The sequence below is a fragment of the Jaculus jaculus genome, chromosome 5 (genome assembly GCF_020740685.1).
Source record: "Jaculus jaculus isolate mJacJac1 chromosome 5, mJacJac1.mat.Y.cur, whole genome shotgun sequence".
Lineage (NCBI taxonomy): Eukaryota > Metazoa > Chordata > Mammalia > Rodentia > Dipodidae > Jaculus > Jaculus jaculus.
The window spans coordinates 83,687,333-83,699,716 of record NC_059106.1 but is presented as its reverse complement, the minus strand read 5'-3'; the positions used below and the strand labels follow the sequence as shown (position 1 = coordinate 83,699,716).

The window sequence follows — 12,384 nt, the reverse complement described above, 5'->3', positions numbered from 1 at the left end:
TTCAAAGTACCTCTTATCCATAACTGTTTCTAAAAACTTTTTTTTTGTTTTTTGTTTTTCGAGGTAGTCTCACCCAGGCTGACCTGGAATTCACTATGTAATCTCAGGGTAGCCTCAAACTCACCCAGCTTTTTTTTTTTTTTTTAATTTTTAATTTTTTTTTTTTTTTTTTTTTTTTGGTTTTTCGAGGTAGGGTCTCACTCTAGCTCAGGCTGACCTGGAATTCACTATGTAGTCTTAGGGTGGCCTTGAACTCACAGCGATCCTCCTACCTCTGCCTCCCAAGTGCTGGGATTAAAGTTGTGTGCCACCACGCCAGGATCTTTTTTTTTTTTATTTTTAAACACTCATCTTTATTAATAAAAGGCTCCTATTCAGTCCATATTTTCAGACATAAAGTTCTATTTAAAAAAAAATGTGAAAGAATGTGTTATTAAATTAGGGAACTTTTCCTAAAAAAAATAGAAAAACCTTAAAAGTAAAAACCCCTTTACTTGTAAAGCACTAGTTAAGGTCTGTGAATAAGAAATGTTTAATATTTGGGCCATTAGCCCTTCCTTGATATTCCCCATTCACCTACTCATCCTAAACTGAAGATACAAAACATTTCTGAAGTGAGTAGTTTCAGTTTACCATTATGTGAAATTATATGTAAAGATCATAACATATATACTCAAAATTAGAATTATTTGTGCTAATTTTAGCATGTATAAACATAGTATGTAAAAACTTGTTTTTCTGAGACACATTGTAGAAAATTCTTTTCTGAATAGTTCTGAAGATTCACTCTGTGTGCGATGATTACTTCTCATTCTAGTAGCCAATTGGAGCCACTTGTATTAAGGTTTCGTATACATTCAGTTTTACTAGCTAAAGATATGATTTCTTCTTTTTTGTTTTTTTCAAGGTAGAGGTAGGATCTCACTCTAGCCCAGGCTGACTTAGAATTCACTGTGTAATCTCTGACTGGCCTCAAACTGACAGTGACCCTCTTAACTCTGCCTCCTGAGTGCTGGGATTAAGGCCTGGGCCACCACACCTGGCTTGCTTCTTTACTAAGGTCTTTCTCTGTGTAGTTAGAATCATCAATGCCATAGATAGAAAACCTTTGATCAGCATTAAAACATTAGTTATGTAGTACAGACAGAAAGCTGTACCTCCTTCTGTGGAATACACTAAAAGTTTGAGGAGTTACTGATAGATGGTTATGACCTCTGTTGTAAAAGAATGAAGTATCAAGGTAATTTGCAGGTTGCTTTAGCTAACTCATATGCCCTTAATATTTCTAGTTACAAAGAATTGGTATTTTGGCTCAAAATGGTTTTACAAAATACTCTTACAGTTTAATTGTCATTATTGCCTAACACCAACCTAAAATGGCAATCAAGGGAGACGTTCTGTACTGCTGTGGCAGAAAAGTACAGTCAAGACAATCACAAATTGAGTTTAACAGGTTCAAAAGTTCCCTGAAAATGTTTAATTATATATATGCTTATTTCCTAGACAATTGTTTTTGAAAAATGTACTAATAAAGTATCTACCTTTATTCTTTTCATTGATTTATGAACTTTGTTCACTAGCATTACTGATTACTAATCTGTTGTAAGATTGCACAGGTTTATAGAGTTTTTTGGTTGTTTTGGTTTTTTGAGGTAAGGTCTCACTCTAGCCTAGGCTTACCTTGAATTCACTATGTAGTCTCAGGGTGGCTTTGAAGTCACTGAGATCATCCTATCTGTCTCCCAAGTGCTGGGATTAAAGGTGTGTGCCTCTACTCCTGGCTGCAAATGCCTTTAACCGCTGAGCTATCTTCTCTGCCCCATTCAAAAATTTGGCAATTCAGTATGCTGCCAAATTTAGGACTGGGGAACACACTTGTAGTCTCAAGTCAGGAGGACTTTGAGGCCAGTTTGGGCAACATACCAGTACTGGTGTTTGGGGACAGAACAACAGGTTGAGGATATAGCCTATTGATAGAGCACATGCATATTGCAAATGAGACCCTCGATCTAATCTCTAACACCTCAATAAACAAATTAAAAAAGAAAAACTGATCTACAATCATACTACTATGAAGGGACCAAATCTGGTATTTCAGAAGCTAAGCAGGGTTGGGCTTGGTTAATCCTTGGATGGGAGACCACCTGGGAATACCGGGTACAGTAGGCTTTAAAAAAAAAATTAAAATAAAATAAAAATAAAGCCGGGCGTGGTAGCACATGCCTTTAATCCCAGCACTGGAGGCAGAGGTAGGAGGATTGCTGTGAGTTCGAGGCCACCCTGAGAATACAGGGTGAATTCAAGGTCAGCCTGTGCTAGAGTGAGACCCTACCTCAAAAAAAAAAAAAAAAAAAGCTTCCCAGGTCAGGTGAGTTCAAAAAACAAAACAAACCTAGGAAATATGTCCAGCTTTTCTTTGAATGTGGCTTTCTCTTGTGACATTGTTTCCCACTGACTTTGAAGTCACAGATACAGATCCTTTTGGATAATAAAGCGAAATTATAACCAGGTAAAATAAGCCCTGTCATGCAGTTCCCAGGGGCAGCTGCTATGACAACTTCACAAGTCTACCTTTTATTTTTTTATTTTTAAAATATATTTATTTGTGAGCAGAGAGAGAGAAGGGAGAATGGGCATGTCAGGGCCTCCAGCCACTCCAAATGCTAGCACATCTTTGTGCATCTAGCTTTATATGGGTTCTGGAGAATCAAACACGGATCATAGGCTTTGCAGGCAAGCACCTTAAACACTGAGCCACAGCTCCAGCCCTACCTTTTATTTTGAGGCATTCATTCACATGAAGTTTTCTGTGTGAAACAGAAGCTTATTTGAGAGAAAGAGACAGATAGAGAGAATGGGTACACCAGGGCCTCTGGCCACTGCAAAAGAACTCCAGACACATGCATCTGGCTTATGTCGGTACCGGGAAATTGAACCTGGGTCCTTAGGCTTCACAGGCAAACACCTGTACCACAAAGCCATCTCTCCAGCCTGAGAATTCTTAATTTCTTAATGATCGTAAGGCTTTTATTTTACATCTTTAGATACAATCAAAACAGTGAAACGTTAAGTAGATGACAATACAATTCATAAAAGAAAATGTAACTAACCTAAAATGACATGACAGGAACCTGAAGATTTTCAAGCTCTTGCTGAAGTAATTACTTGGGAATAATGATATTGAGAAATGAAAAATGACCTGTGAAAAATATAGATGTAGAAAAATCTAATCCTAAAATTCAACATGTTATCAACAAGGTAGCATTATATTCCAGTTTGATCAGGTTTCTTGGGGCTCTTCTCTGGATAAATACCTTGAAGTACTAAAGTGACTACAAAGGAAAAAAAGGTCACTAAAGTCACTACTATCCTCAAAGCTTTGAACCAGTTCGGATAATGTGGCAAGAGGAAAAAGTCAGCATGCAGTGCTGTCCCCAGACCTATTATTGTTATGACCATAGCTTCATGGACTTTTTCAGAAATTAGGATGGCAAAGCATGAAAACACAACAGGACCCATACTGTTAACTAAATTAAGGTAGTCTGGTTTGGCTGGACTGCTTTCTGGTAGAGTAAAACCCCATCTGACCCCTCCTAAGAAAGCTAGGAAACTGGCTCCATAAGCCATCTGAGTAAAAGCTAACATGGGAATATAAGTCTTTGTAGTGACCATGACCAGTGGAATAGCAACAAACGGTATTAGTCCTGCCAAAGTTACATACAAAGCTGGCTTTGGGCTGTCAAGTAGGTAAGTGATGGCACTTGGTGGCCTAGCAGGAAGAACTGTTTGCTTCTGTTTTTTCTTGAAGCTGCATGGTGATGTATGATAGCATTGTGTCTTGCTCATAAACATTTCAAATGATGGGAAAAGCCAAGGCTGTGGGAACAAAGGAGAAATGTTCTGCTGGAGAGATGTCTTGGGATAAAGTGTATCTATTCTGCTAGTTCTGAGTCTCACTGTGTAAGGGTATTTCAGCATCTGTAAAGGAAATAGAATCAGAAGACAAAAATTAAAAGCAAGAACAAAAAAAATCTAACAGTTTTTTTTTTTTTTTTTTTTGTGAGGTAGGGTCTCACTCTAGTCTAGGCCACCCTGAGTGACATAGTGAATTCAAGATCAGCCTGCAGGACAGCGAGACCCTACCTCAAAACAAAACAAAACTAGGGCTGGAGGAATGGCTTAGTGATTAAGGCACTTGCCTGCAAAGTCAAAGGACCCAGGTTTGATCCCAGGACCCACATAAAGCCAGATGCACATGGTGGTGCAGGCATCTGGAGTTCATTTGCAGTAGCTAAAGGACCTGTCGGGCCCATTATCTTTCTGTCTATCGGTCTCTCTCTCTCAAATATCTAAATGTTAAAATAATAACAACTTTTTTTTTTTAAGTAGACAGGTAGGAATATACTTCTTTCTTAGCCTTTAACAAGCACCAATATAACCCTTCCTCCTTGTTCCATACATAGTGATCAGATGCTGGATCTCAACTAAGCACAATAGCTGGAAAAAAAAAAAAAATGGAACATCTGTTTAAGAGTGTTGGTGTGTCTTCATAAACACACTAGAAATATCTCATCATGGAGCCTCTTTGTCTTTTGTCAATACTTGGAATGCTCTTCCTTCAAGTACGCACATGACCATTCCCTCGTTTCTTTTGTTCTTCTGAGGTAGGGTCTTGCTCTAGCCCAGGCTGTCCTGTCATTCGATATGCAGTCTCAGTCTGGCCTCACACTTATGCCCATCCTCCTACGTCTGCCTCCCAAGTGCTGGGATTAAAGGCATGAGCTACCGTACTGGCTCATTTTTTTTTTAAGTTAGTATCACTTTGTTCATCTGGCTTTATGTGAGTACTGGGAACTAGAATCAGCTTAGAGCCATCTTCCCAGCCCAGTTAAAAGTGCAATTTATAAGTTATATTCAGCATCTATTGCTACTCCCTATTTCCCTTCTCTGCTTTATAGTTCTCCACAGCATTTATCACTGAATGTGTTGCATATTTTACTTTTTATTTGAATCTCCTTCCTCAGTTGAAATCATAAAAGCTTCTTTTTTATTTATTTTTTTCTTTTCTTTTCTTTTTTTTTTTTTTTTTTTTTTTGAGGTAAGGTCTTGCTGTAGCCGAAGTTGAACTGGAATTAGTTTCAGGCAAGTGACTTGCAAGTGCTGGGATTAAAGGCATGGATTACCATGCCTGGTAAATTTTCTTTTTTTTTTTTTAAAAAAATTGTATTTATTTATTTGAGAGAGCAAGAGATGGGGGGATGGCACAACAGGGCCTCCAGCCACTGCAAACGAACTCCAGACATATGTGCCCCCTTGTACATCTGGCTTATGTGGGACTTGGGGAATCGAAAGTCCTTTGACTGCTAAGCCATCTCTCCAGCCCCAAAAGTTGGTTTATTTCAGTAAGTAATGAACACTATTTGCCAGGAACTGTTCTGTCTGGCATAGTAGCAGTAGAAAAAACAAAAGTTGGGGCTGGAGAGATGGCTTAGTGGTTAAGGGCTTGCCTGTTAAGCCTAAGGACCCTGGTTCAAGGTTCAATTCCGCAGGACACACGTTAGCCAGATGCACAAGGGGGCGCATGCATCTGGAGTTCGTTTGCAGTTGCTGGAAGCCCTGGCACACCCATTCTTTTCTCCCTCTTTCTCCCTCAAATAAATAAATAAAAATAACCAAAAATAAAAAATAAACCAACCTTTGAAGATGCTTGAGCAAACTTCTGGATGAAGTGAAGCATGCTGGCTTCTAGTAAGAATCTTTCTCAGGAGGATGAAAACAGTTCTGATTTAATATATTTTACAGCTAAGAAGGGCTGAAGCCTGAACCATGTCGCTGTGTATAAATAATAAATTGTCCTCATTTTAACATTTTTTTTTCAAAATAGTAACATGAAAATCTCTTCCACGAAAACAACTTCAATCATTTTGAAAACATTTTTTTTTTCAGTCGGTAACAAATAGATCTATGCTTCATGTAACAGTACTGCACAGAAACAGAAGATCTGGATTTGACAAACACCCCTGCCACTTCCTTAAATGCTCGTTTTCTCATCTTTAAAATTGAAGGTCATATAGCTCTTTTTCTCTTTAATTATCTACCCCCCCCGTAGTTATTATCTACTTTGGGGAGTAGCAGTTTACATTTAAGACAATGACAGCAGCTACAAATATAGTTTAGCTGTGAGCCAGGCACGGTAAGTGCATCTTCTCCATACATTTTTTCTCCACCTCCGGGAATTCCGTAATTACCGTAGCAGGTGTTTTCGAACTCAGGATACTAAAGTAAAAAGTAGTAGCCTAAAGGTTAAAGAGGGCAGGTGATATGGGGATTAAGGACAGAGATCCCAGGGTTAAAGCAGAGGCTTCAACTCACAAGTTCCCATTTCCCCAGTGGATCATATAGTGGGCCTAAAGCCGACATCTTAGAAAAAGGAACCCAATTTAAATACAATGATCCTTGGAACATCTTGGTCGACAGGACTCTTACCAACATGCACCCTTGACAGCCCAGACACTTACTTGCCAGCATTGCATGGCGAAGTTGAAAGTGGAACTTCTAAATCTATCCGGGATTTGCGGAGGTCACACTTCCGGCAAGTGGAGTTACTACGTAACTCGCACTTCCTGAAAGCCGAAAAATAAATGGGTCCGGGTTGGGAACTTAGGTTAAATAGTTCCGACGCGTCTTTCGGTCTCAGGGCCCTTTTAAAATCTTCTAGTTTGATACCGGCTGGTAAACAAGGCGCTTTACCCGTCTGTATTCCAGGATTCCTAGCCAACAGACTCTACCAGGCAGAATTCAGCACAGTAGCATGCAGTTATTGGAACAATCTCAGCAACGGTGCTGAAGACTGTAGGACACTTATCCCTAGACTTGGCCAAATTGCCATCTAAGGCACTTTGGCTTTTTTGTTGTTGTATGTAACTGCAAAACAACGGGCTTTTGGAGAGATGGATTATATCTTACTTCGTATTGGGGTGGGAAGACAATTCTGCTTTTACTTCCATTCTTTTTGCTAGCACCTAGAAATTTCATTAAGAAATAAAGAGCTATATATGGTGTTAAAGAAGTTGGGATTGGTGGTGATAGCAGACTATCCTAGGATTGAATTTGCTTCGCTGCGTGTTCTGATCAAGTCTTTCCCACTATCTACCTTCAGTCGGCTAAAGGAACTATCATCAGGCAACTTGAGAGTTCTTAGGCATCTATGCAAAAAGCCAAATATAAATGGATGAGCTCATTTATCTAAGCATCCATGGCAAGCAGTTCCTCCATTCTTCAGGATTCTAAGGCCTCCAGCTTCTTGGTTGCTCTCGCTCACAGGGGTGAGCTTCCAAGAACAGAAAACGGACAGAAGCAGGACTTCCCAATAGTATATTTAAGTGCGCCAAGGCTTTCACTTTTATTTCCTTCTCTATTATGGTTGTGTAGCTCCCTTCGCTTCGCGCGATACCTAAAGAAAGACATTCCGGGTTGGAGAGAACAATTTCTTTCCTAGCAAAGCCGCTGGCCAGGGCCGAAGTCCGCGGTACGCTGGGGTGCGATGCCTGCAGTATTCTGGAACTACGACTCCCAACGTGCAGCGCGGCGGGCAAAGCCGCGCAGGCCTCTGGGACGGGCCCTACGGCATGCTGGGGGTTGGAGTCTCAACGACGTGTGCACGTGAAGGAGCGAAGTGTGGTGGGGTAGGGAGCACGCTCTTCCGGAACTGCTTTGCTAATACTGGTAGTAGTCTGGCGACGCGTACGGATCCAGAGGCGTCGTGTGAGAAGGTGAAAATAAAAATGGGCGCGGAAGGGATACCCATCCACACCCACTTGCTTGCACGCGCCCAGGCCGCAGTTCAGAGTAAGAAGTGAGAAGTATTGATGTCGGCTGGTCTCAGCTTCACAAGCAGCGTGAGGAAAGATGGACTCCACTGAGGGGAGAGGGCCACTGTGACCACCTGGAACCACGCCAGGGGGAGCGTGGGGGGGCAGGGGGAAGGGGAGAGTAACCGCCGCTGGCGCAGACCTAACGTTTACACGCCGAGGCGTCAGGCTTCCACCGCGGGGTGGGGCGGTCACCGAAGCAGAGGCCTGCGCATGCGCGACCCCGGTGGGTGGTGTGGGAGGCGGGCCCAAAGAGGAGAGGGCGGGCCCTCCTGGTCGTCGCTCCTCCCCCACCAGCTCTGCCCCTTCTGTGCCTTGTGGGCCGGGCAGCCATTTTGGGAAGAGCTTTGTTATGGTTGTGGGCTAGTCACCTCTGCGGGTCGAAGAAGCTGTGGACGCGTCCTCGAGACGCCGAGCCTCGTCCTTGGTCGTAGCCCTTCCGCTGCTGGGTGAGTGGGAGCTCAGGATCTAGAGCAGTTAAGGGGCACCTTGGAGTGGTCCCGGCGTCTGGGCTCCGCCCGGTCCGCCTAATGCGGAAAGTAGTTGGAAGAAGGTCTTGCACAGGTGGTTGGGTTGTGGGTCCGCCTGGGGAGGTTGCGGGTTACGCGAGAGCCTGGAGTTGGAATGTCCCCCCGCCCCACCCGTCGTATGCCCGCCCGTCCGTCCGCGGGAGGAGCCTAGTCCGCGAGCGTCACGGCGGCGTTTTCCGAGCGCTCCAGCTCAACTTTGCCCAGCGCTCGGAAACGCTCACCTGCGCCTCTGGCTCCTTTCCAGACGTTCCGGCTCGCCAGTGCCACGGTGACTTGGCGTAGGGATCTCTTTGACTTTCCTTCACTTGTGAGTCGAAGGCTTCTGTGTGTAAGTCCAGCGTGGGCTAATCTCGTGTCTGGGGAGGAAGGGAGCTTCCACGCCGGCATCCGGGTTTGCCGAAGTGCCGAGACATCTCGGTTCAGGTTGAAGTCTCCTTAGTTACATCTACCTCACCCCATCCGCTGAAAAAGAGGGGGGAAAAAGGTTGATCTGGAAGTGATTTAATCGGTTATTTTAAGTCTTCCCACCCCAAGAAATTAAAAAGAAAGGCCAGATCTAAAATGGCTGTGGCTTGGGGGAAGTGCCCTAGTTTTAGATAACTCAAATACAGCAACAGTGTAACATTTTAGTAGTTTTCTCCTATGGAACTTTGAATTAGATTTTAGATGTTTTTACATTTTTTTAAAAATTTTACTATTGGAGTGTTATCTTGAAGACCTTACGGTAGGTGAAAACAAAGGTGAGGCTCCGGAAGTTTACTTCAGAGTTTACATAAGAATGGGTGCGGTTTGTCGTTTTGTTTTGGTAGTTGCTTGTAGTTCTCAAGTGAGCTATGATATCGGATACCTTTTTTTCTACCAGTTTTGTGCTCTGCAGTTGGCCTGTCGTGTGATAATACTTTTAACTTTGGTATTTATTACCAGGAATATGCGAATTTAAAGGTGGCTCATGTTTTAGATTCGTAGTAAGTCACGCTCTTCTGAAATCTCATTTAAAGATAAAATAAGTCAGAGCCTTCGTGTAGACTTATATTTATTGTTTGGGCCACTGATTTATTTTTTCCTGAGGTAGGGTCTCAGTTTAGCCCAGGCTGACCTGGAATTCACTATGTACTCTCAGGGTGGCCTCGAACTCACTGGCGATCCTCCTACCTTAAGGCGTGCCCCACCATGCCCGGCAATGGGCCACTCATATTTTCTAAAGTCTTTGTTTGCTTTATTTGAGAGCGACAGACAGACTAAGGCGTAGAGGGAGGGAGAGAGAATGAGCGCATCAGGGCCTCCAGCCAGTGCAAACGAACTCCAGACGCATGCTCCACCTTGTGCAAACTGCCTTTCGTGGGTACTGGGCAATGGAGCCTCGAACCGGGATCCTTATGCTTCACAGGCCAGCCCTTTACCGCTAAACCATCCCTCCAGCCCCTAAAGTCTTATGTCTCTAGGTACTATAAAGTTGGGAGATTTACAAGCTAGTAGAAAACAGTTTATGAAAAGCTATCGTTATTTGTTTCAGGGAAAAAAAAAACCCAGCAAATCCAGAAGCTTGGAAATCTACTGGATTGGAAAAACAGTAAATTTCAGTGTTTGGAAAGGTGCTTGAGTTCAGGTTGTTACCTGTTAAAAATAAAAATAGAATATTTGTGGCTGGACAGATTGATAAACCGTAAAGGCGCTTGTCTGGGAAGCTTAAGGACCCAGATTCAATTCTCCAGGACCCACACAAGTCAGATGCACTAGTTGATGCATGTGTCTAGAATTCATTTGCAGTGGCTGGAAACCCTGGTGCACCTATTCTCTCTGCTGCCTCTCTTTCTCTCTTCAATATCTAAATAAAAATAAAATATTTTAAAAAAAATAGAATAATTGAAGTCGGGTGTTGTGGTGCACGCCTTTAATCCCAGCACTCCGGAGGCAGGCATAGGAGAATCGCGGGGAATACAAAGCCAGCCTGAGACTACATAGTGAATTCCAGGTTAGCCTGAGCTAGAGTAAGACTCTACCTCAAAGAACAAAAATAAGTAAAATAATTGAATGAGAACTAGTGAAATAAACTAAAAGATTCATAAGGGATCAATTTCAGTAACTTCATACTCTTTCAAACAAAATGGTTGTTTTTGTGTGTTCCTTTAGGAATTTTGGTTTTCTTATTAGGGTCTCACTCTAGCCCAGGCTGACCTAGAATTCACTATGTAAGTCTCAGGCTGGCCTTGAACTCCTAGTGATCCTCCTATCTTTGCCTCAGGAGTCCTGGCATTAAAAGCATGCTCCACCATGCCCAGCCCTTTAGGAATTTTTTGTTCCTGAATTTTGTTGATTGTAGAAGAAAATCACTTAAAGTTCCTTAAAGAAATTACAAGTTAATAGTTTTATGCTTTGTATTTGAACACGACCTTATTTGACTAGTCTGTTTTTGGAGGTAGGTTCTCAGTGTATTCCAGACTGATTAGGGACTCACTCTGTATAGGGCCATGCTGAACTTGAACTCAGGAAGATCCTCCTCCCTCTGCCTGGATCTGAAATTAAAGGTGTGCATATGGTTTGCATATGCTGATATAAACATTCAATTGATTCTGGGGAATTTGCTTTTAGAGTTTTTGATATTCTTGGGAATTTCTTGATATGGGAAGCTCCATGCTTAAAATCTTATCTGAGGAAGATATAATCCCAGTACTTGGGAAGCAGAGGTAGGAGGATCTCTGAGTTCAAGGCCAGCCTGAGGCTACGTAGTGAATTCCAGGTCCAGTTAAGCTATAGGGAGAGACCAAACCTAAAAAAAACCAAAACAGGGGCTGGAGAGATGGCTTAGCGGTTAAGCACTTGCCTGTGAAGCCTAAGGACCTTGGTTCGAGGCTTGATTCCCCAGGACCCACGTTAGCCATACGCACAAGGAAACGCACGCGTCTGGTGCTCCTTTGCAGTGGCTGGAAGCCCTCGCACGCCCATCGCTCTTTCCCTCTCTCTCTCTCTCTATCGCGCTCAAATAAATAAAAATAAAACATAAAAAATTTAAAAAAAAAAAAAAAGAAAAAAACCAAAACAAAAAAATCTTCAGGTGAAGGAAATCCATTAGTTCTTAATATCATCTGAACATGCATCTAGAGCTACATTATTAAGTCCTTTTAGGCATATGTTAGATATCTGAAGATTTTGTAATCTTCATACTACATTGTCACCATTTGTCTCAATAAAACTAGATCTGAGCCAGCTGTGGTGGCACATATCTTTAATCCCAGCACATTGGAGGCAGAGGTAGGAGGAGCACTATGAGTTCCATGCCACCCTGAGTCTATATCGTGAATTCCAAATTACCCTGAGCCAGAGATAGACCCTACCTTGAAAAACCATAAATAAATAAATCCCAACAAAATTATAGATAATTTAAAAAATACAAGCACTCAACTAAAAAAAGTCCAGGCCCAGGTGGATCCTCCTACCTCTATCTCCTGAGTGCTGGGTTTAAAGGCATGTGCTACCACACCCAGCTTAATATTTTATTTATTTATTTATTTTTAAACAATTACAATTTTCTTTTTATTTATTTATTTATTTATTTATTTATTTATTTATTTGAGAGTGACAGACATGGAGAGAAAGACAGATAGAGGGAGAGAGAGAGAATGGGTGCACCATGGCTTCCAGCCTCTGCAAACGAACTCCAGACGCGTGCGCCCCCTTGTGCATCTGGCTAACGTGGGACCTGGGGAACCGAGCCTCGAACCGGGGTCCTTAGGCTTCACAGGCAAGCGCTTAACCGCTAAGCCATCTCTCCAGCCCTTAATATTTTTTTTATTTAGTTCTTTTGGTCAGATTTTCTAAGGGGTTATCAATCTTGTTTATCCTTTCAAAGAACCAATACTTTGTTTCTCATTGATTCTTTGCAATTTTTTTGTTTCTATTTCATTAGTTTCTACCCTAGTCTTTATTATTTCTTCCTGTCTACTGATTTTTGGTTTACCTTTTTCTTTTTCCAAGGCCTTAGGAGA

At 42.2% G+C, this 12,384-nt stretch overlaps 2 protein-coding genes across 5 annotated transcripts in view; one reads left to right on the top strand and one right to left on the bottom strand.

The window, feature by feature from the left end:
* Positions 1-3,001: 3,001 nt before the first annotated feature.
* Tmem69 (transmembrane protein 69) lies at positions 3,002-8,018 on the bottom strand. Its single transcript, XM_004672134.2, has 3 exons — positions 6,519-8,018; positions 5,696-5,832; positions 3,002-3,978 (listed from the first exon to the last, which is right to left on the bottom strand). Exons 2-3 carry the CDS (start codon positions 5,735-5,737, stop codon positions 3,265-3,267), a joined length of 756 nt encoding a protein of 251 aa, XP_004672191.2. The 5' UTR covers positions 5,738-5,832; positions 6,519-8,018; the 3' UTR covers positions 3,002-3,264.
* Positions 7,645-12,384, top strand: part of Gpbp1l1 (GC-rich promoter binding protein 1 like 1) — a 37,847-nt gene continuing 33,107 nt past the window's right edge. For 2 of the 4 annotated variants that reach the window (XM_045149599.1, XM_045149603.1), the window contains exon 1: positions 8,190-8,320. The gene's annotated coding sequence lies outside the window, so the exon portion shown is untranslated. Of the gene's footprint in view, positions 7,773-8,189; positions 8,321-8,710; positions 8,730-12,384 lie in introns of those variants that run through there. The other 2 variants (XM_045149600.1, XM_045149601.1) reach the window with 2 other exon arrangements.